Below are 23,919 nucleotides of genomic sequence, written 5' to 3'. Positions count from 1 at the left end.
CGTGAGCAAGGAGGGAACCTCAATCGTTGCCTCCCTGAGATTAGCCTTTGCCACTATGTAGGAAACAATCCTTACTAATAATTGCTAGAGAAGGGCCCAGTCTACTCTAAGCAGTAATAGTCATAGGCTGGTGGACATGGACTACATAAGAATGTTAGTTGAGCAGGGTATGGTAAGTATGCTCCTCAACAATATTCCTCTGTGGTCTCTGTTTCAGTTCTTGCTTTAAAGTTCTGCCATGGTGGTTTTCTTGGGCTTCCCTAAACAATGAGATATAAAGTATAAGATGAGAGATGGCATGCTGTACTCTCAGCTCCATCATCCAGCTCACCAATCTGCCTGCCTTCCTGAGATGTGCTAGGCCCCAGGAATATCCTCGTTAGACCACTCAATGCCAATCCCCTGCCTTCCAGGCACCCCTGGGGCACAGCCAGCAACAGTGAACTTCAATCTCTTCCCTTGAGTTCCCTCATCAGGTTCAAGGCTCTGCCCAACAGAACAGGCCTGCAGGGCCCCAGGAACATTCAGGTCTACCTGGGGCACAGCCAGCAGAGGAGAGCAATGTGCCACTCCCTGAGCTATATTATCAAGTCCATGGCTCTGCCTACATCCCCAAGGAGTCTTGCCAGCAACATCTTGCCAACACAAGGAATAACCATATGGCTAATGTAAAAACACAATCAAATAGAGCCGGTATAGAATGGTACCACCAGAGCCTACCTATCTTACTACAGAAAGCCCTGGATATTTCAACACAGAAGAAGCACAAGAAAATGATCTTAAATCTAATATTAGAGAGGTGTTCTGAACATCTATGACCTAAATGCAAGGGCAACCACATACATATACAAAACATTAGTAAAACTTAAAAAGCCCATCATACTCTACATATTAATGTTCAGAGACTTCAATACTCCACTCTCACCAATCAACAGGTCATCATTAAAAACTGAAATTGAACAGAAAAATAATGAAACTAACACAAGTTATGAATCAAATGGACCTAGCATATTTACATAACATTTTACAAGAACACAAAAGAATATTCCTTCTCATCACCTCATGGAACATTCTCCAAAACTGACCATATATTCAGTCACAAAGCAAAACTCAACAGATATAAGAAAATTCAAATACTCAGTTGTATCCTTATTTATCCATATTTATCATACTCCACAAAACACAAGTCCAAATGGATTAAATGACTCAATGTACAACCAGATACACTCAGTCTAATGAATCAGAGAGTGGAGAATGCCCTGGAACTCATTAGTGTGAGAGACAGTTTCCTAAACGGGGCACTAATGGCTCAGGCACTAAGATCAACAATTAATAAATGGGACTTCATGAAACAGAAGCTTCTGTAAGTAAAGGGACACCCTCATAGGACAAAATGAAGGCTTAGAGATTAGGGAAATATCTTCACCAACCCTATAGCTGACAGAGGGCTAATATCCAAAATATATAAAGAATTCAAGAAGTTAGACACCAATAATCCAAATAACCCAATTAAAAAGTGGGGTGCAGAGTTAAATAGAATTCTCACCAGAAGAGTCTTTAATGACTGAGAAACTCTTAAAGAAATGTTTGGCATCCTTACTTATCAGGTAAATATAAATCAAAGCAACTCTGACGTTCTACCTTACACCCATCAGAATGGCTAAAACCAAACACTCAAGTGACAGCACATGCTGGTGAGGATGTAGAGCAAGAGGAACACTCCTATTTTGCTGATGAATGTGAAAATCTGTACAACCACTCTGGAAATTAATTTGGTGGTTTCTCAGAAAAATGGAAATAGTTCTACCTCAAGACCCAGCTATACCACTTGTGGGCATATACCCAAAAGATGCTCCACCATGCCACAAGGATACTTTCTCATCTATGTTCATAGCAGTTTTATTCATAGTGACCAGTAACTGGAAACAACCTAGCTGTCCCTCAAACAAAGATTAGATAAAGAAAACGTGGTTCATTTACACAATGGAATACTACTCAACAATTAAAACAACAGCATCACAGACCTTGCTAGCAAATGGATGGAAGTAGAAGATATCATCCTGAGTGAGATAACTCAGTCCCCAAAGGACATGTATGGTAAATACTCACTTATAAGTAGATATTACCCATAAAGTACAAGATAACCATGCTACAACTCACAGAACCAAAGAAGCCAAACAACAAGGGTGGTCCAAGGGAGGATAATTGAATCTTTCTTAGAAGTGGAAATAAAATAGATATCAGAGGTGAGTGGAAGGAGGGAACTGGGTGGGAGAGGGGATGGAGAGGATGATGGGGCTTGGGGCATCATGTGTAGGGAGAACAAGTAAGAGATAACAGAATTTGAAAGTATGCTGGGGTGGGGGTGGCCATCTCTATGATGTGCCAGAGACATGGGAAGGGGATAGGCCACAGGGTGCCCATGGGGTTGACTCTGGCCAGACAGGACTCCAAGTGGAGAGATAAAGACAGCAATCCACCCATAAAAACTTTGACCCAAAATGTGTCCTGCATACAAGGTGTTCAGGGACAAAGATAGAGCAAAAAAGAAAAGAATGACCAACCAATGACTGTCCCAACTTGAGACCCATCCCAAGGGCAAGAACCCATCCCTGACACAATGATACTCTGTTATGCAGAGTATCCTAGCATAACTGTCCTCTGAGAGGCTCTATCCAGGAGCCAATGGAAACAGATGCAGAGACCACAGCCAAACATTAGATAGAGCCCAGGGAATCTTGTGGAAGAGTTGGGTGAAAGATTGAAGGACCAGAAGAGGATAGGAACTCCACAGGAAGACCAACAGAATCAACTAACCTGGACCCTTGTGGGTTCCCAGAGACTGAACCACCAACCAAAAAGTGAGCATGGACTGGACCTAGCCCCACCCCACACATAAGTAGCAGATAAGCAACGTGTTCTTTATGCCTCTCCCACAACAATTGGAGCAGAGGCTCTCTCTGAATCTGTTGACTGCCTGTGGATCCCATTTCTCTAACTGGACCACCTTGTCTGGCCTTAGTGAGCAAAGACTTGCTTAGTCCTGCAGTGACTTGACATGCCAGGGGTAGGGTGTGATACCCAGGGCAGTCCTCCTCTGAGGAGAAGTGGAGCTTAAAGAAAAGAAGACCCCATTCCTGCCTCACCATCACCTCTTTCTAGTTTTTTTCTCTCTCTTTTTAAGTTAAACCAAAGTGGAGGAATGTTAGCATTTCCACTAGGCACTGCCCAACAATTACCAAGCAACAGCCTGTACAAGCCTGGCCCACACATAAAAGGTCTCCTCTTCCTCTTCCTCTTCCTCTTCCTCTTCTCTTCTCTCTTCTCTCTTCTCTCTTCTCTCTTTTCTCTTCTCTCCCTCTCTCTGTCTTTGGCTTTGGCTTTGATTTTTAAAAATCTACTTTTAATAAGGGCTCTCAAACTTTTCAACCCCTTTGCTAGCCCGCTGTCGGAAGGGAGAGGAGAGAAGATGGTAAACAGGATGAGGGAAGTGGAACTGTTTAGAAGTAGTTGTTTGGGGCGATTCCAAACTCTCCTTGTCAGGATACCATCAGTCCAGTCCAGCAGTGTCAGGATAACAAAAAAAAAAAAAATATCAGCAGTGGTGGCACAATCCAGCAGAAACAGCCAGGCCTCCCCTAAGTTGACATGAGTGAGCAGAAGCGACCAGGACCAGCTGAGACATCAGGAGAAGTTCTCTGCCATTCTTCTCTCAATGAAGTGAAGATCAGTGAAGAGGAAGACTTGAGACAAAGCGTTGCAAAGCTAGCTATGCAAACATCCATCACTGTCTTTTGAGTCCTATTTATACTCTGTCCAAACATCACATGTCCTCCCATAGGTCTTGCCTCAGGGTCCAAAATAAGCTTTATTTCATAATAATCTTGTCCTATGGCTGATACCACAGAGAGGATGCCTCAGCATGAGCTCAGTAAGGCAACCCTCCCCCTGCATCACTCTGCCACTTTATAAAACATATCACTATGTGACTCCAGAAGAGAGTGCATGCATCTCCAGGGAAGGGAGGGAAACACTCCAAAAAGTACCGTGCTTGGAAGAGAGAGAACTCAGGTAAGAACAGACTGGACTCAGGAGGCCTGCCTCAACCTGGCAAATGAGAGGCCATTTCAGTGAAGTGGTAAGCAGGGTTGAGTTCCCTATACTGTGTCCCCTCACATACTGCCTTCCTGCAGCCCTTTATGGACAGCCTTGGGCAGAGTCCAGTCCACTTGCCTTAATCCCCTCACAAGAACTTGTCTCCCATGGTGATGAGGAGGGAAAAGTGCAATCCCAGCCTAGATGGCACCATGAAATGCCACTATACAGACATTAAGTGTCAAAATAGATAAATCATCTCAATTGGGAACAATTTCCCTAAGTGACTTCAGCTCCCTCTGTCTGATCTCTCTGCCTGTTACAGGAAAATGACACATGCACCTTAAATTCATAAGCTTATGACCATATATAGTGCCCAATGGTAAACATATATACTGTTCAATGCAGAGACACTCTGCAGATATGAGTGTCTCTCCATGGTAATAGCAAAGTCACTAGGCAGAAAATTCTATTATAGAAAAGTGGGGAAGGTAGAAATTTTTCTATAGAAAAATCAGAAAACATAAGATAAAGCCAGAATGACAAGTCAACCCCCTTGCATTCATAGGAGCAGCCCTGTGTAGGACTCAATACAGTCTACCTGCCAGTCTGTCCTCTAGGAGAGATAACTCCTGCCTTTCCACCCTCTTGAGCAGCCACCAACTCATGAATGTCATCTGCAACCATGCCTCCTCTTTCTCTTCTCTTAACCTCTGTCTCCTTGAAGCTACCTGTCTCTGTTGAGGCCTTAAATCACAATGCAGCTACATTGTTTCCAGAGAAATAACTCTGATCCTGACTGTCTCAGGTTCCTATTCATGAGGACCAGCTGGGATCCTCGCAAGTACTGGGTTTTACTAGGCGGAGGGGGGGCGGGGGGGGGAATCACTCCCTGACTCTGGGAGAAAGCCCCAGCCCTATTTCATTCCAGATGCTCTGTGATGTCCAGTGGACACCTAAAGTATCATTCTGAAGACTCCTGCTAGTATTTTTCCAAGCTGACCACTTCCATGTCCAAGATCTCCAGGGACAGATCTCAGAGCAGGCAGAAGAATTGTTGCTAGGCCTGTTGGTGCAAACCTGTTATCCCGCTAGAGAAGCTAAGCCAAGGAGACCACACCCTCAAGGCTAGCCTGGGCAACCTACCCTGGGTCCAAAATAAAATACAAAAAGAAGGGTAGGGATTGAGTTCAGTGGCAGAACACCTGCCCAGCACGTGTAAGCTGCTAGTGTGCCTGTGATCCTAGGGTGGATTTATGCTCCGTAATTATTACTGTGTTAACTTTACACACGCAACCACCATCATCGAGAACAATGAGCAGTCTTTAGTGCTTTTTGTGTATCATTTGTTCATGTATTCAGTCCATCTTTTCCTCTAAGCTATGTTATATATTTGTCATAGTATCTTACAGCTTTTTCTCCCAGTTCAGGCATCTGGGACATCCACAGCTCTGTCCTCTCCTGGCCTCACATGCAGTTTCCTGTGTCTGATGGGTCTATTCTCTCCTGGTCTCACTTGCAGTTTCTTGCATCTCATAATTTCCCTCTACATTGCTTTTGCATATATTCCTGTAAAGTGCTTTTTAAAATTTTAAGCTGCATGCTGAACATTAAAGGACAGACAAAGCAAGAGCCTGTTTTGGGCACGCCGTGTAAGAATCGCACAGCTGCCTATGAGGCAGTTTTCGAGCAGACATAGTGAAAGCCTGAGAAAGCCTATCTATGTTCGCTTCCCTGTATCCCCCGCCTGCCCCCCCACCCCCCACCACCCCACCCCCACCCCCAGCATCTACACAGGAAGCAAACAGTCAGACTGGATCTCCCGACTCCGACTCCGTGCTTGCGCTGCAGGCTGCCTGAGATCAGCACACAAGCACACGCTGCCAGCTGCAACTCAAACACAGCACAGAAGCCACTTTTCTTCAATCAGCCCCTCCCTGTGAATAAAAGAATCGGAGATGACGGCAGTGTTCCAGATTGAACAGCAGAGGGAGACAAAAGTACAAAGGGCTCTGGATCAGGTAATTCATTGATAATAAAGAGAGATATATAACTTTTTTGATACTTAAAGATGAAAAACACAATAAATATATTTTGGGCTTTATGGGATGATATTTTGAATGATTTGACAGGGATGAATTTAAAGGAAATAGACACCTTTTCATTTACTGGTATTGCAGTATTTATTCTCTTGATTTACTATGTCTTCTCAAAAGACAGAGCCCTAAATAAGAAATCCCTTGACTTGGAAAAGAGATTTCAGGTAACACTAGAACTAAAGGTTCAGGATTTTATAGGTCAAATAAGCAAAGTCTAGAGGATAATTTACTACAACTAGCAAATCAAAATAAGGCAGATGCTGCAATACCAGAATTAAAATACAAAGAGAAGCTAAGATTATGGAAGCAGGGCCTAGAACTGAAGATCCAGGAAATTATAGAGCAGCTTGAACAACAGCAAGATGAAAATGAAGGCTGGAAACAGAGCAGGAAAAGATGCTAGAACAAAAGATACAGCAGCTCACAGAGCACACTGAGCAGCGGAGAGAAAATAATGAGGATCAGAAGCAAGGCTTGGAGAATAACCTTTTAAAATTAACCAACCAGAATAAAATGGACAGAAGACTATCAGAGCTACAATGTAAAGAAAAAAATCAAAATGTGGAGGCAGAACCTTGAACAGAGAATACAGGAACTCAAGAGAGAGATTTGAAGCATGGACACAGACCTTAAGGGAGGAATTTAAATTTTCAATTAAGCAGAAGGAGCAGGGGGGGGGGGTATGGGGTAAGGGGATAACATCTGAAATGTAAATAAAATATCCAATAAAAATTGTGATAAAGAAAAAAATTTTCAATTAAGGAAAATACTCAGGTAGAGAAAGAAGATAAAATTAGAGGAAGCCAACCAAAGGTTACTAGAAAACAAACTTTAAGTCTATCCAGTTAATATACAAGAAAGACCTCCAGACTCAGTGAGGTCAGCCCACAGCAAGACACTTCAGTTAACCTTAAGAATCTAATGAAAACCTGGAATAGTGGTTCACACCTTCAATCCCAGCACTCAGGAGGTAGAAGCAGGTGTATCACTTGGAGATCCAGGCCAGCCTGGTCTACATATTGGGTTCCAGGACAGCCAGAGGTACACAGTGAGACCCTGTCCTGGAAAGGAAAATCTACTAAAGCGCTATTAGATAGAACATGGGGTCAAGATAGCCTTCGAGAGTGATTTTCACAGGCTGAAAGACTAGGGAATTGCATTTGGAAAACAGGTTGAACTTGGCTGGAGAGATGGCTCACCAGTTAAGAGAACTGGCTGCTCTTTCAGAGATCCTGAAGTAAGATCTCAGCAACCATATGGTGGCTCACAACAACCTGTAATGGGATCTGATGCCCTCTTCTGATGTGTCTGAAGAGAGTGACAGTGTACTCATATACATAAAATAAACAGATAAATCTTTTTTTAAAGAAAAGAGCATTCAAATATATAAAATATATAAATAAATCTTTACTAAGAATAGAAAACAAGGGACTAGAGAGATGGCTCAGTGGTTAAAAACACTGGCTGCTCTTCCAGAGGTCCTGAGTTCAATCCCCAGCAACCACATGGTGGCTCATAACTATCTATAATGTGATCTGATGCCCTCTTCTGGCATGCAGGTGTACATGCAGATAGAGCAATTCATATATTAAATAAATAAATCTTTTAAAAAGGAAAAGAAAAGAAGAGGAGAGGAGAGAAAGAAAAGAAAAGAAAAGAAAAGAAAAGAGGCTCAGAAAGCAGTGGCCTCTGCATCAGCTCCTGCCTCCAGATTCCTTCCATGAATGAACAGTGACTTGGGATATTTAATCCCTTTTCTCCCTGGGTTTCTCCATGGTGTTTCATCACAGCATAGAAACCTTAATTAAAACAGTGGGTAAATGTGCTTGCTGCCAGGCCCGAAGACAACGGTTCAATGTCAGGGACACACTTAGTACAGGAAGAGAATCAACTCCTACAGCTGTCCTTAGACCTTCACACACATGCTGTGACACACACATGCCAACAGACACACATAATAATTATAAACGCAGTAAAAGAAAGTAACTGATCCAAGTCGTGTCCTGATTTTCAGATACTCATACTTTTAATAACTGAAGCTTATTCTTGAGTTTCTATGTAAAAATGTTCTTCAGTCTTTGATATGATAGCCTCAAGGTCTGAAGGCAGCAAAAGGAACCTGCACAAACGTAGCAACATATTAGCTCTAGAAGCATGCTGGTACTGGAGTGTGTATGAGTGTTGGCACACACATGGCACAGCACCAGTGGGGAGGTCAGAGGTCAACTCTCTGAAGTCAGTCCTTCTTTGTCACAGTGGAATTTGGTGATGGAATTCAGGTCAGATTTGGGAGGCAAACACCTTTACCTGCTGAGCCATCTCACCAATCCGACTTCAAATTTTCCATAGTTAAATTGCTGGAGACACTACTACATCAATGAACTTCAAATTCTCACAGAACTTTCACAGATTCACTCACGAAAAAATACATGCATTTCCATGATGCACAGTTTACTGTTGATTGCTATAAAGAGAAAAAATTAAGGTGTCATTGTCATCAAAGAGTTTTTTTTAAAAAATAAGCAAAACAAAATTACTTCCTCATCCATTTGTAAAAGCTTTCAATATAATTTGTATACATTTCGATAACCATTCTATAATTATGACTACCTAACCTATAAGGGGACCCACTCTGTTATATAAGAATATCTCCCCTGAGAATATTCTTTAAAAACACAAATTCTGATTCCTTCTCTGCCTGATTTTATAATTGGATTATTTAGTTTGTTAGTGTCTAATTTCTTGAATTCTTTACATTATTTGGATATATATATATATATATATATATATATATATATATATATGATATATAGATATATTCCTCTCTCAGATATTGGATTGGTGAAGATCTTTTTCCATTCTGTAGGCTTCTCAATAAAGAAATCTTTAATGGCCAAGAAGCACTTAAAGAAATGTTCAATGTCCTTAGTCATCAGGGAAATGCAAATCAAAACGATTCTGACTCAAGTGACAACACATACTGGCCAGGATGTAGAGTAAGAATACTCCTTCATTGCCAGTGAGACTGAAAACTAGTACAAACATTTGGAAATTCAATTTGGTAGTTTCTCAGAAAATTGGGTCTTGAGGTAGAACTATTCTACCTCAAGACCCAGCTATACTGCTCTTGGGAATATAGCCAAAAGATGCCCCACTATCAAAGATACTTGCTCACCTATGTTCATTGCAGCTTTACTCATAATACCCAGACACTGGAATGATCTAGATGTCCCTCAAATGAAGATTAAATAAAGAAAATGTGGTACATTTACACAATGGAATACTACTCAGCTATTAAAGACAAAGACATCATGAAAGTTGCAGGTAAACGGATAGAACTAGAAACTATCATCCTAAGTGAGGTAACCCAGAGCCAGAAAGACACACATGGTATGTACTCACTTCTAAGTGAATATTAGCCATAAAGTACAGGATAATCATGCTAAAACCCACAACCAGAGAAACTTAGTAATAAGGAGGGCCCAAAGGAGGATGTGGAGTCTCACTCAAAACTGGAAATAAAATAGAATTTAGATGGGGGGGGGGAATTGTCTGGGAGGGGAGTAAGGAGGAGAATAGGTATGGAGATAAGGTGTGGGGATGGGGCAGGAGAGGGCCAGGAGAGAGAACAGATGTAGATGGGGGACATCTCTGGGACTGGCTGGAGATGTGGAATGGGGAGACTCTGGGGAGTCCATGAGGTTGATTCTAGCTGAGACTCCTACCAGTGAGGTATATGGAGACTAAGTGGCCACATCCTGTAGCCAGAAAGGACTTCCAGTGAAGGGAGGAGGACTCCAATCCAATCACAAAACCTTGAAGCCAAAATTTGTACTATCTACAAGATGTGCAGGGATAAAGATGGATCAGAGAATGGGAGAATGGCCAACCATTGACTGGCTCAACTTGAAACCCATTCCATGGGAGAAAGCTAACCCCTGACACTATTAATGATACTCTGCTATGCTTGCAGACAGGAACCTAGCATAACTACCTCCTAAGAAGCTTCATCTAGCAATGGATAAAAACGGATGTAGAAACCCACAGCCAAACATCAGGCAGAGTTCAGATAGTCTTGTGGAAAAGTGAATGGGCTTAAACAAGCTGGAGGCATCAAGGATACAAGAATGCCAACAGAATTAACTAACCTAGGCCCAGGGGGGCTGACAGAGACTAAACCACCAACAAAAGAAAAGTCAGGGGCTAGACATAGGCCCCCTACACATTCATAGCAGATGTACAGCTTGGTCTTCATGTGGGTCCCCTAACAATTGGAGCAGAGGCTATCTCTGATTCTGTTGTCTGCCATTGGACCCCCTTCCCCTAGCAGGACTGCCTGGTTGGGCCTTAGTGGGAGAGAATACACTTAGTCCTGCTGTGGCTTGATGTCCTGGGGCAGGCTTATACTGAGAGGGTGTGAGGCACTGCCTTTGCTGAGAGAAAAAGGAGAGGGTAATGGGGGGCATATAAGAGGGTGGGACTGGGAAGGAAGAGGGGGGCAGCAGCCGGGATGTAAAGTGAATAACTAAATAAATGAATGAAAAAATGAAGTGATGAGAGAGAGAGAGAGAGAGAGATTCTGGGGGCTGGAGAGATGGTTCAGGGATCAAGAGCGCTTGTTGCATTTCCAGAGGTTCCAGCTCCCACACTAGGTGGGTGCAAACCATAACTTCAGATCCAATGAAGTTCTCTTCTGACCTCTATGGATACTTACACACACACACACACACACACACACACACACACACACGAGAAGACATCCTTTTAGAAAAAACTTAAAAAAAAAAAAACATATAGACTCTTGGGGCTGAAAGGACTCAGCGTGGAAGAGCACCTGCTACTCTTGCAGAGGACCTGTGTTCTACCTCCCACCACCCACATGGCAGTTCACACCTGTCTGTAACTCCCCTTCCAGGGCTTCCTGACACCTCACATTGATATAACTGCAGGCAAGAGACCAGTGAACATAAACTAAAAGTAAGTTAAAAAAAAAAAAACATAGAGATTCTGGGCATCCTTCTGCTAGGTAACTCTCCAAAAAGATGCCTAGAAATCAGAATTTTTGAAACCTTTTGTTTGTCTGCCTATTCAGACCAGGTCTCCATGTGTATGCTTTGAGGGCCTCAACCTCTCTATCCTCCAGCCCCAGCCTGCTGGGTATGCACTCATTTACCCTTGTGATAAACTTAATTTACCAAATAAATCAGCACACACTTCATTTGCTCAGTCCATCATTGTCAACTACTGTGTGCAGTACTTTACTATCACAAATCAAGAATCACAAAAATCCTAGTAGGTATCTTTCTTCATACAGCTTTCTGAGGGTTTCAAAGTGAGTGTCTCCTTAAAAAGCAAAGACTTTAGTAAGCATGCAACTGTGGTGTCACTGTTGCTCAGAAAAACCCACACCCTACTGTGATCTGATAATCACAGGGAACGCTGGTGTATACCCAAAGCTATGCTAGATATTTGAAAAAGTCCATTAAGGGACCCCTAATAACTGGGCTAGAGACAAGGCTGGGCTGCACCTTTGTATCCAGATCTATGAGAATCACTTTTGGCTTTTTTTTTTATCATAATGACAGACACTAATGTTCCGAGTCTGGAGAATGCTTTCTGAGTTGGATGTAATAAAAGAGACTAAATTCTAAGGCTTCAGAAGCTCAGACAGGAATTACACTTTCGAGCTCAACCTAGACCATACAGCAAGTGTCTGGGAAACTTTGTCTTCAGAGTGGAAAAAAATCAATTTAAAAAAGCAAACATTTTAAGACCATCAGAGTGAGATGTAATGAGCATAGGAAGAGAGAGGGAGGGGGAGCAGGAAGGGGAAGGGAGAGGAAGACAGAGATAGAGAGACCTTTTATACATGTAAAAAGTTTAGTCAATGAACCCCACTACACCCAAGGCAGCACCTGATCACCAGAACCCAGTGACGCCACTCACTCAAACAACCAGACACAGACCTAGAACCCCATGACACCCAGTGGACAGTATATAAGCAGACACCAAGAGCAATGCTCTCTGCTCTGCACTTCTGGAGAGAAGCCACCTTGATCTGCGCTGGGGCTAAAGAGTCTCCCCCAGGATACGACACTCCAGTCAAAAACTTCTGTCAGAGAGTGCACCTGACCTAAGATAAGTCACACAGGAGGGGAGCCTTGTGGAGCTAGGCTTAGGTCTGTGGTTAGGATTTTTAGGGGGTGAGCCTATGTGATGACCCTCAGCATAATAAAATGTAACTTTTGTTATACTAGCTACACTAACTACGCGTATCTACCTTCTTGCTCCCGATACCCAAGTAAACCTACTCCTTTTTTTTTTTTTTCTAATAGGAAAAAGACCTTTAAACGAGGTCATAAAAGTATTTAGTAGCAGAAACAGAACTAAATCCCAGGCCACCAGTACAAAATATGATTAGTAATCTCGGGAGTAAATTCTAGTTCACCCAGGGCCACACTATGAGCCCCTTGCAAAAAAAAAAAAAAAAAAAAAAAAAAAAAGACAAATGGAATACTAAGGCTTTACTACAGACGTTACCGCCGATATCCCCGGCCCACTTGTGCCCTCCCTAGTCCCCAATCTCCCTCGCGTCCTCTCTATGCCAGCTTGCCTCGCTATACTTCATTAATCCTGCCCGCCCAACCCGACTACTCCAGTCACACGACACTTGCGTACTGAACGTACGCGTAGTCCGGCAAACCTCGCCCGTCTCTCAACCACGGAGATAACCCCAAGGCGCATGTGCGGCCAGAGACAGACGCACAGAGATGCCGTCCGGCCAATGACGTCAGAGAGGCGCCTGATCCGAAATCTGGTCGCAGTCCATTGACGCCGGCTGGAGCCCTTCCGTGCACTTTGTAAATTGTTTCTAGGGCTTATCGGATTTTTCCGGTGGAATTTTAAACAAAAAAGCGTCCCGGTGGGAGAAAGCCGCTGAACAAAGCGAAGGAAGGAAAAGAATGAGTGAGGCCTGGAGGAGACATCGTCAGAGTGCTCCGGAAGCTGGCCGACAATGAAGGGTAAGTGGGATGAGAGACACGGAATGTGGCCAGGGCGAGAATATAGAACACCGGAACTGGAAGTTGATTTGTGAAATGAATCAGGGACACCTGTCTCAAAAGAGTCCTAAGACAATTTCCAGGGAATTGACTCAGTGCACAAGAAATTGAGACCCAGAGTCTGAATCTGCCGACTCAGTCTCTTATCCAGGACTAGATGTCAGGATCGAGTGTGTGTGTGTTCTTCTCAGGGGCCTTTCAAGGGAAGTAGAAGAGGTGGGTCCAAGTCCTTGACTGAACCTAGCCACTACCTTCCCATATAACTTATGTCAAAGGCCTGCTCCCCTCTACTACCTGGCTTTTCACCTTCGCCCCATGTAAGAAGCTACTGAGGTGCAGTATCACAAACCTAAAACATGGTGTTTGAGAAGAAAAGACCTGTGCCTGGAAGGGCAAACAAGCACTGGAGCAGTATCAGCGGTGAGAAGGGATATGGGAAAGATTAAGCCTCTGATCTAGTGATTCACACCCTGCCGTGCCCTTTTATCAGAGAACAAGTTTCTTAGCATGTCTCAACTACGACTTTATTATGTGCATAACAAGGAATAACTGCTGTTTAAAATTGCTTAGAAAGATTAGCAACATTAAAATAAATATATATGCACACACACTCACTCAACCAACTGCTTGAGAAGCTGAGTGTTCTATACCTATTGTATGTTGGAGAAAGACTTTGAACTTTGATGCTAGGCATCTGGGGTCAATAAAACAAAAGTTCTTCCTAGGGTTGCAGTCTCAATAAACAAAGTAGGATCTCCATCCATTGTTCAAGGGGGAACTATGATTCTGCATATAAAACTTGTAAGTACCTTGGTTTGTTTGCTTGGTCAAGCATGTACTCAGGGAAGCAGAGATGGATTTTTTGTTTGTTTGTTTGTTTTTTGTTTTTCAAGACAGGGTTTCTCTGTGTAGCCCTGGCTATCCTGGAACTCACTTTGTAGACCAGGCTGCCCTTGAACTCAGAAATCCGCCTGCCTCTGCCTCCCAAGTGCTGGGATTAAAGGCGTGCGCCACCACCGCCCGGCTGAGATGGATTTTTTTGTTACTTATTGTTGCTGTTGGGATAAGGTCAGCTATGTACTCCGGACTGGCCTGGAGCTCACTGTGTAAACCAGCTTGGATTCTACCTCTTAAGTGATGGGATCAACCATATGTGCCACCACACCAAGCTCAGAAGTGAAATGTATACAGTGTAGTGTGAACTGCATTTTCTAGTCCCTTTCCCATTTACTCCTGTAGTCTGTGCCCCAGTGCCACCATGATGATTTCCTCCAAACAAATAAAAAACGGCAGCATGGAGGTTTAAAGAGGTTTCAGCATCATGAAGATAGTATTAAAAGTTTGGAAAAAGCTCGTGTTTTATCTGGTCAGGATACATTATAGATTTCAAAGTGTGAAAAATCTGTTTTAAGCCTCTCATAGTCAGCAAAATGTAGTGTTTCAACCATGTGCACCCTGCCAGTTAATGTCACCTAACTTTTAATGTCTAGATTTACTAGACTTACTAAGCCACTGCCCAAGTGTAATTATAACTCCTGGGTGTTTAAAATCAGGTCAATTCTAAATGTGACTCAGCGAGGAATTTTTTGGACCTGCAGAGTCTGGAGTAGGAACCAAAACCCTAAGTTTTAGTAAGATCCCGGTGATTCTTTTTTTTTTTTTTTAGAATTATTTATTTTACATACATAAGTACACTGTAGCTGTCTTCAGACACACCAGAAGAGGGCATTAGATCCCATCACAGATGGTTGTGAGACCTCAGTGCTTTTACCTACTGAGCCATCTCTCTAGCCTGATCCCAGTGATCCTTAAACACATTAAGCTTTGAGAGGTGCTTTTTAAAAAAAAAAAAAAAAAAAAAAACTGCACCCTGGGAATTTCTAGGACAAAGTCGGCAAGAGGAAAGAGTAAGAAGAAGTATCTACAATAAATGTGGTGGTACACGTGTATAATCCCAGCACTTGGGAGCTTAAGACAGGACTGATGTGGGTTGGAGGCCAGCCTAGGATACAAAGCAAGGCCTTATCTTTAATGGATGAGTAACAGGTAAGAGGGCGGGGCCTGTATCCACGGTGAAGCATTTGCCATGCGTACAGTAGTCCTAAAGCACTGCAGAGTAAAATAAAGGGATCATCCAAGAAAGTTTTTCTCTTTTTATAGTAACCCAGTCTTCCTTCTCTGAATAAGCGTAGTTCTTATCATAGTTAGAAAAGCCTTGCCTCATTCCTGACAGGAGTAATCATTTCTCCTTGTTTTTATCTTTATCTTTATCTTTCATCCCCCAGCTGTGATCTACCACGCCTTCTCTCATAAAGAAGCCAAGGACCACGATGTGCAGGTACAGTCTTTCAGAGGTGGGCAACCAGCAGTAGAGGTGATGGCAAGGGTGGCTCAGTATCTTCTAAGGCTGGTATAGCTGTCCTTTCCCATGGATTACTCCTCATCTTTACAGTCTGTATATTAGGCCCAGTAAAAACTTTTTGTGCTAATGTTTTCATGAGCCAGACTCCTTTCTTAGAGTACCAGAGTCAGCTCTGAGGGACTTGGATCTCTCGATTTCCTGTCATCTTCCACTCTGTAGGGAATGATAGCTTGTGCCCACCTGTAACCAGCATCCTGGTCAATGCTCAGCCCATTTTATAAGTGGATGTTACAAATTCTGTCTGAATGTTTCAGAATGCTTTGTCATTTGGGCAAAAGCTTCACTTGTGGCTCCTAAAGAGAGCGTATCCTTGAAATCAGGATTTTAAAAGGCCAGTTAACCTTTAATTTTTAATTCCCAGTGAAAGAAAGACCACATATATATTTAAAAGAACCAAATTGTCCTCATATCAGTGATGGATTGTTTAGCCATACCTGTCTTCCAGTACCTTGAAGGTTGTGTGTTCTGTATTTTCATCTCTTGCTTTAGCATAGAGAGGGTAGAAGTCATTGTTCATACATTAACCCAAAGCTGGCAGATAGCCCAGACTCATCCTTACTGTGTAGTTAGGGCAAAAAGAGCCCAGCAAATAGCCCAGGGAAGAGGTTGGTCCTCAGGTTTCAGCTGGTGAAGGCCAAGTGAGGTACCTGTTGCCCAGTGAGAAATAGACTGTTGCTGCCCCAACTCCAGAGGAAAAGAAATTAAAAAGAACTGTGAAGCTCATTGTCAGAATTCCTCCTCAAAGGACATGACTTTCCTGGCATCCCCAGGCAGTTTCCTCTAGTGCTGGAGTGGTTCCTTTCCCTAAGAACCCCAGCTCCCTTCCTCTTTAAGCTGGCCTTGTGGTCATGGCTGATTAAATAACCTGTATCATCCATGTCTCAAGCTTCCGTCCCACAAGGATTAGAGAAGTACTGAGTTACAAAGGGTTTTGAATCCTCAGTAGAGGAACCTCAAAAAAGCAAGACAGGAAGTCAGTGTTTGACTTGGCTGTAGTGTGGGACACTGTCACAATTAGCATACGAGTGTTTCTTTTACATCTTGGCAGTTTTGGGTAGCAAACACTTGGCAAAAGAGATCTGTGAGCTTCAGTGGATAGAAAGACGGATCAGCAAAGATGAGGCTGTCTAGAGCAGGGTATGAGGGCCCTGATGTCTGTGGGCAGAAGAACCGTGAATAACACCACTATGTCTCTGAGCAGGAGCTGGGAACCCAGCGGGCTGAGGCCTTTGTGCGGGCCTTCCTGAAGCAGAGCATACCTCACATGAGCCAACAAGACTGTGAGAGCCATCTGCAGCGCAAGGCTGTGGTCTTAGAATATTTTACTCGCCTAAAGCCGAAGCCAAGGCCAAAGAAGAAATCCAAAGGCCTCTCTGCCAAACAGAGGAGAGACATGCGGCTCTTTGACATTAAACCAGAGCAGCAAAGGTATGTTCATCTTTCCTAATGGTCTTGCAATCCAACCTTGCCAAGTCTTCTTTGTCAGGGTGTAGACTGGGGAGCCTGGGGCTCACTGGACATCCCTGCCCACTTATGTTCAGGTACTTCTCTGCCTTCTGCCACAAGGGGGCAGCCTCCCCTACCAATTTCCTTGTGCCTGTGCTTGGTCTCTAAAAGGCAGGCATTGGTGAGACTGAGGGTTCTCATCATTTAGCTTCTGACCTAGCCTCACTAATAAGTGAGTCTGTTCCCCATGGCAACAGGCTGTTTGTCTTCCGGCTTTCTAGAAAAGAGGAACTGATATGCCTTAATGTGTACTTTCCTGTAGCTTTAAACATAACTAGACAGTATCACCCACTCAGAGGTTACTGCCAAGGAATGGTTCCGCCTACTCATTTCAGACCTTTCCAAAAGAAGTACATCAGTGTCTTGTGGGGGGAGGGGAGGATGTCTTTCTTGAGGTAGTTCTGAATTTGTGTGTGCAGCCACTGTTGCTGGCTCTTTAGCGGCATAGCTTTCCAGATGGCATGAGATAGTCACTTTGCCAAGGAGCTGCCTCCCTGGGTTCCTTGAAAGAAGTGCTTGTTTCAGATTTGAGTCATTGTTCTTGACTGTCTAACCCTGTGCGCCAAGACATGATAATCACCCCCAGAGAAAAGCTTCCGGGCTCTACCCTCACCTTCTACACAGTCCTGTCACCTTACTGAAGGGATTGCACTAATGTCCATTTGTTCATTTGTCTTGGGAAAAGGAGTGTGGGTGAACAGCACCTGGGTCATTATAGCTGATGGTACATTGCCACCTTCAGATGATCTTTGGGATCTGAGCCAGGGGCTCCACCATCATACCTACATCTAGCCAGGAGGATGGGTGAAGGACCACCACTTGCCTTTTTGAGAGCAGATTTTTAGCCTTGAAAAGGTTCTACTAGGGAAGAAATTAAGGTTCAAGTGCAGGGTTGGGGAGATGTGTAGATCTTGGGGAACTTAGGCCTTCCACACAGTCTCCAGGGTTCCCTCATGTTCATTCTCGGCCTGGAGCCCAGCTCTGTTCTGCTGAACACTGGAAATGCTGAGCTCATGCTTCTGCTTTTCTACCTGTTTCTGACTTCATGACAGATACAGTCTCTTCCTCCCTCTACATGAACTCTGGAAACAGTACATCCGTGACCTGTGCAATGGGCTCAAGCCAGACACGTGAGTTTTATTGCTGAAGCCTGCCATGGGAGTAGGTGCCAAGTCTGGAGAGCACTAGAGATGCTGTCTGCGAAACCACCGGGCTATGGGGTTGGTGGTCCTGATGTTTTGCTACCGACTCTTCTTTATGGGCTCTCTTCACCTCCTAGGCAGCCACAGATGATTCAGGCCAAGCTCCTAAAGGCAGATCTTCATGGTGCTATTATCTCAGGTAATTTCTATGACAGCACATGGTCATCCGGAGATTGTTACTCAGTGTAAGTGAAGTGTGTGTTGCACTATTCAGCCTATCGTTTGTCACTTTGCATTCCTGAGCTGTCTCCAAGTCATAAGCAGTGAGGATCTGAGATGATGGTGACCTGACCCATCCTAGGCCCTTGTTAAACTAAGTGGCCTCTTCGTGCCATTTGCTTACACTGTTGGATCCCAACCTCTAGCTGATTCTCCTGGACACAGATTCCCTCTCATCATGGTTTCCAAGGAGCCACCGCCAGTGCAGACCTTTCCCATGATTGCCAGACACCTTCACCCCATGACACCCAACAGCTACCTAGACAGACATCCAGGAGCTACCTCAAACTAGCTATCCAACACAAAGCCCTTGGTCCCCGAGGTCAGCTGTCTCTGACCTGCTTGCCTCATCTCCTATATAATAGCACAGCTTGTTCAGGCTAGAAACCCAGGAAGTACATACAAATTACCTCTTTTCCTAATCCTCTACCTCAAGTCCATTAACACACCTAGTTCCCAAATCTAGCCTAACTCCCACCCCCTCAAGCTGCTGTGAATACTCTGACCACCCCACGTCCTGCCCAGGTCACGTACTGCTTTATTCCCATGTCACCACAAACTGAAATACCCAGAATGAAGGCTGTAGGCAGACTTCAGACTGCTGTTTGCCTGTTCTAAGCCTCTAGCAGCTTCTCATCCAGTCAGAGTAAATAACCTTCAGTGTCCTTTGGCTGGCCACTTTGTAGCTGACACACGAGGTGTATTTGCTTGGGTCCTTCATTCAACCAAGGGGTTTTGCAAGTTCATGTAACTTGGTTCCCTTTCCTGATGTCACTTCCTGAGCACTAAACTTTCCTCCTCCACCCTCATTATTTTGTTCTTATTTTTCTCGTAGCCATCATCAGTATCAAGAAATAGAACTGCTCATGTCCCCCATGACAGCTTCAGCTCCACCGGAGCAGAATACAGGCCATCTCATTGAGTGCCCTGCCCCAGCCCCCATGTAGCTCACTAGGCACATAGTTTCTTCCATGAGTGCTGACTACATGGAAGCGGGGAGAGCCTGCCTATGAGGTGGCTCGCCCCATTGCTGGGCAGCACTAGAGAAGAACTACATTCCAGGTAAAGTTCAGGAGGCCCGAAAGTGGATGCTAGATGCCCTGCCCATGGCATTTGCTCCAGCAGAGCAACTACACTGGACTTGTTGGTTCTGTGTATTACCTCTTGGCTCCAGAACCCTGCCCAAAGGTAAAGGATACGAAAGAGTAGCTAAGAGACCATGAGGCACAGGACAAGGGGTTAGGAAGCCTGGGCTCTTGCTAGTTTGGTCACTGCTCAAGAACCATATCTTCTGAGTTCTTCCTCAGCTTAGAAGAGCCAGTCTTCCTGTCCCTGAGGCTTGGCAGTGACTGCCAGCACCACCCGGGCCTAACCATTGATTGCCTTTATCCTTTGCAGTCACAAAATCCAAGTGCCCCTCCTATGTGGGAGTTACAGGAATCCTTCTGCAAGAGACCAAGCATGTCTTCAAGATCATCACCAAAGAAGACCACCTGAAAGGTATGTGCTGTGTCCCAGGGTGTCAGGTGCCACTGTGTCTCCCTTCCTTGAGGTTCCCAGCTTCCTCTTGGCTATGAAGTCAAACAGATTGCAAGTGCTTACTATGATATGGTCTACAGAGTAAGGCCCCTGCCTGTGTGGCTCTCCCAGGAGATATCTGTGAACACAGTCAGCAGCCTGTACATGAACAGGACTAAACTGCTTGGTTGTTTCTTGAACCAGGTTTGTTTGAGATCTCTACCTGCCAAGGTCATTGCCTCTCAAGTGAGTAACAAAAAGAAAGGCTGGAGTAACCAAAGCAGCCTGTACCTGGTGTTCTGAGAACTGCACCCTAGTGTGCTCCAACAGGTACTCTGGATCTTCTGAGGTCTCTGATGAGCCTGACCTTACTCACATATCCAGAGATTCAAACAACAGATGGAGGGTTTTGTACTCATCCATTCTTCTGTTGGTGCTGGAGATTAAACCCAGGACTTTTGTCTGCTAATCCTGTGCTCTGCCCCTGGGTTACCCCCAAAGCCCTGCTTCGTTCTTTTTCCATTTCCTTGTATGTTCTGCTCACACTGTTAAGTGTAAGGAAGTGGTATAGTGGTCCACACATCTAAGAAGCAGTGCACAACTGTATGGAAAACCAGCTTTGGTGGTGGGTCTGGGAGCCTTCAGTCATGGGAATTGAGTCAATCACCTCAGAACCAGAAAATTATATTTAGTTATATTTAGTGAGTTATATTTAGGCTGAATCCAATGGCCCATGTCTTCCTTGGTACTTGTGGCTTGGATTGCCTCATTCCTATACACTTTTTTTTTTTTTTTTTTTTTTTTTTAATATAGTCTCACTGTGTAGCCTTGGCTAGCTTGGAGCTGTGCTGTGTAGACCAGGCTGTCCTTGAACTCAGAGATCTGCCTGCCACCTGGCTTTGTCTCCTAAGTGCTGACATTCTTTAATGTCCCACCACACCTGTCTCACTCACTTTAATACAGATACCTATGAATAATGCTCTACATAAAAATGAATGCATTCCCTGTGTTGCTGCTCATCCTTTTTCCTCTCTCTCTCTCTTTTTTTCCTTCAGTTATCCCCAAGCTAAATTGTGTGTTCACCGTAGAAATTGATGACTTCATTTCCTACATTTATGGAAGTAAATTCCAGCTTCGGGCAAGTGAGCGGTCTGCCAAGAAGTTCAAAGCAAAGGGAACAATTGACCTGTGAAGTCTTTGACTCTGGAGACAGACATCCCTGACACCCAAGAACTGGAAACACCCTAAATATTCACTTTTTCTTGAAGAGCTTCTGGCTGTAGCCTGCCTCTAGTCCAGGGGGGAAAGTGGCTGAAGAGCATTGAACAGAGGAGAAAGCTGAGGAAGATATTTGTATTTTTAGATGACCTTAAGTTAGGTTTAGTTCCACAGGGAGGAAAGACTCACAGAAATGCACCAGGATTAACCTTGGTTCATCTGAAGAAGGGGGCGTTTAGGTTCTGTCTTTCCTACTTGTTTGTGTATCCTGAACGTTCCAGTTACATCAGTTGTTCAAAAAATAATAAAACCAGACTACAGGCATAAAGGTCTTCAAATTCCTGTATTTCTGCTGGGTTGAAAAGGAAGAGGGGTTTGTGGCTCCCTCACCTCATGGCCACCTCTCATCTCTGATTGCTTTCACAGTATGAAACATCATAGATCTGACTGGAAGTCATCTCAGCTCCAAACTCTGAGCTGCCTACACTTTGCTGATCTCATGCACAGAGGCATGGTTAGCTTGCTAGATGGCTTGGGTTTGACTGCAGTAGTCAGAATGGAGCAGAGGGACAGATTGCTAGTACCTGCTGACCACTATTTGGGTACAGGTAAGCAAACCTATCAGCCAGCTTCTTGGTGTATCCCTATGTCTCTGAGAGTATGCCAACCATATCTCTGGTCTAACCTAAGAAGGCCAAATTCTCCAGCAACGAGACCTTTGGACATCTTAGTTCCATGTTGCTGCTGAAAGTGTTACTTTTCTACTGTTTATAATAATACCAGATGAGATCTTTCTTCATAGGATCATCGGAACTGTGGGTCAGGGCCAGCATGAAAAATGAGTGGGGCCAGCAGCACTCCATGCTGGTGTTGGGAAAGCCTTGTAGTTGAAACCTGATTCAGAAGGACCACTTGCTTGTAAGAAATGTCTACCAGCCAACACAGAAATTCTCCTGGCAACACATGTAACCACTCATCAGGGAGGCGGTGGCATTGGTGGGGTCGCTTCCTGGATGGCTCCAACTCAGAATACACTGGAAGAGAAATGAGTGAGACTAACATTCTTCATATGACAGCAAAACAGAATGCCCACTCCCAGAACTCAAACGTGCCTCTATGGCGGTTTGAATAGATTTTTTTTTATAGATTTTTTTAATAGGTTTTATAAATTCATGTGTGTGGATGCTTGGCCCATAGGGAGTGACACTGTTAGGAGGTCTGGACTTGTTGGAGAAAATGTTAACACTGGAGAGATGGGCTTTGATGTCTCATGTATGTTCTCAAACTCTACAGTCTGGAATACAATCTCCTCCAGCCTGCCTCCAGATCAAAATGTACAACTCTCAGCTTCTCCAGCGCCATGGCTGCCTAGATGCCGCCATTCTTCCTATCATGATAACAGGCTAAACCTCTGAAACTCTAAGCCAGCCCCCAATTAAATATTTTCCTTTATTAAAATGGTATATCTTCACAGCAATGGAAATCCTAACTAACACAGCACTCACAAGTACCACAGAAGCTGTCCAGACCCTGGTTCCATCTACATCATCAAGACATTCCTTATGGCATTCCCCAGGCCCACCTGACAGCTGTTAGCAAATAGTCCTCCTGGTGGAGGGCACACGTGGGCTCTCACCCTGAAGGTAAGCATTGACGAAGGTCTGATTGACAGGGTAAGAAAGGCTGAGCTCTGAATCAGCCGGCCTGGCTCCAGGGTCATGCACTTCCCAGCAGGATACCCACAGGAAAGTGAAAGAGACTATTAAAGTATGTGTATGTTCCTTATTTACCTGACTTTCTACCAAGGAACACTGTCATCTGTGTACAGTGACTGATGTTCTACCTGGATGAAACTGCATGCGTACTATAACGTCCAGCAGAACTGTTCGTCCACACCCCTCTGGGATGTAAAGGGCAAACTATGTTCCATAAACAGTTATGTCCCAGAAAACTTGCTGGTGCCAGCCCCAACTCAAGTTTCCATTGACTAGCTAAGGATGTGCTCAGGGGACACAATGTGATGTTCACCTGCCACACGGTCTCTGCACTTTGCCTTGTCTAGGATGTGCTGCAGTTGTATCACTAACCTCAGCCCTCGCCCCCTGGGACCAAGGTCCATAACATCTTCCCGAGCACCATACTGATAAAGTTGCACTTGGGACTACATAGAGCATATAGGGCTAGCCAAATCCCTACAGCTCAGGGCTTCATGGAGGCTGGTATGGTACTTGTCATTTCTGACCGTCTCCAAGGAACAGGACTATAGTAAAAATGATAACCAGCTCTGTTGAACATAAACCATGTACTATATAAACTTGGTTGCCAGGGAGGGTGCTGATAGAAGCCAATGGGAAGAGCTACTGGTATCTTAAAAGGGGCTCACTGCTGTCAAAGTTTCTGCTAATACCTTCTGACTGGTCAACAGCCGCCTCTCACTCTTCATATGATCTATCCTCAAGAAAAGAAAGCTCTAGTGTATCCAAATGATACTGGTCCATCGAATTAACATCTTGCCCTATGAGCCATTTGTCTCTTCCTTAAAGATCCTCTCTCCAAACATAGTCATATTGGAGGTTAAG

At 44.2% G+C, this 23,919-nt stretch overlaps 1 protein-coding gene and 1 long non-coding RNA gene across 2 annotated transcripts; one reads left to right on the top strand and one right to left on the bottom strand.

Annotated features, from left to right (window-relative positions):
- Positions 1 to 8,198: 8,198 nt before the first annotated feature.
- On the bottom strand, positions 8,199 to 12,970 carry LOC143441999 (uncharacterized). The gene is made up of 2 exons (XR_013109850.1): positions 12,882 to 12,970; positions 8,199 to 8,658 (listed from the first exon to the last, which is right to left on the bottom strand). It is a non-coding gene; the product is annotated as an uncharacterized LOC143441999 (long non-coding RNA).
- Positions 12,971 to 12,975: 5 nt separating this feature from the next.
- On the top strand, positions 12,976 to 21,668 carry Pop4 (POP4 ribonuclease P/MRP subunit). The gene is made up of 7 exons (XM_034491076.2): positions 12,976 to 13,216; positions 15,541 to 15,593; positions 16,879 to 17,105; positions 18,236 to 18,313; positions 18,463 to 18,524; positions 20,003 to 20,104; positions 21,178 to 21,668. The coding sequence occupies exons 1-7, from the start codon at positions 13,210 to 13,212 to the stop codon at positions 21,312 to 21,314; spliced, it is 666 nt and encodes a 221-aa protein (XP_034346967.1). The 5' UTR covers positions 12,976 to 13,209; the 3' UTR covers positions 21,315 to 21,668.
- Positions 21,669 to 23,919: the final 2,251 nt, after the last annotated feature.

Source organism: Arvicanthis niloticus, chromosome 1 (genome assembly GCF_011762505.2).
Source record: "Arvicanthis niloticus isolate mArvNil1 chromosome 1, mArvNil1.pat.X, whole genome shotgun sequence".
In the NCBI taxonomy this organism is placed as follows: Eukaryota; Metazoa; Chordata; class Mammalia; order Rodentia; family Muridae; genus Arvicanthis; species Arvicanthis niloticus.
This window is presented reverse-complemented; position numbering and strand designations above follow the sequence as displayed.

Excerpts from the sequence above, each read along its gene's own strand:
- Pop4 (XM_034491076.2), top strand. Across the intron at positions 18,314-18,462 it reads AATGGGCTCAAGCCAGACAC|GCAGCCACAGATGATTCAGG; the intron begins GTGAGTTTTATT and ends TTCACCTCCTAG. Across the intron at positions 18,525-20,002 it reads TCATGGTGCTATTATCTCAG|TCACAAAATCCAAGTGCCCC; the intron begins GTAATTTCTATG and ends TATCCTTTGCAG.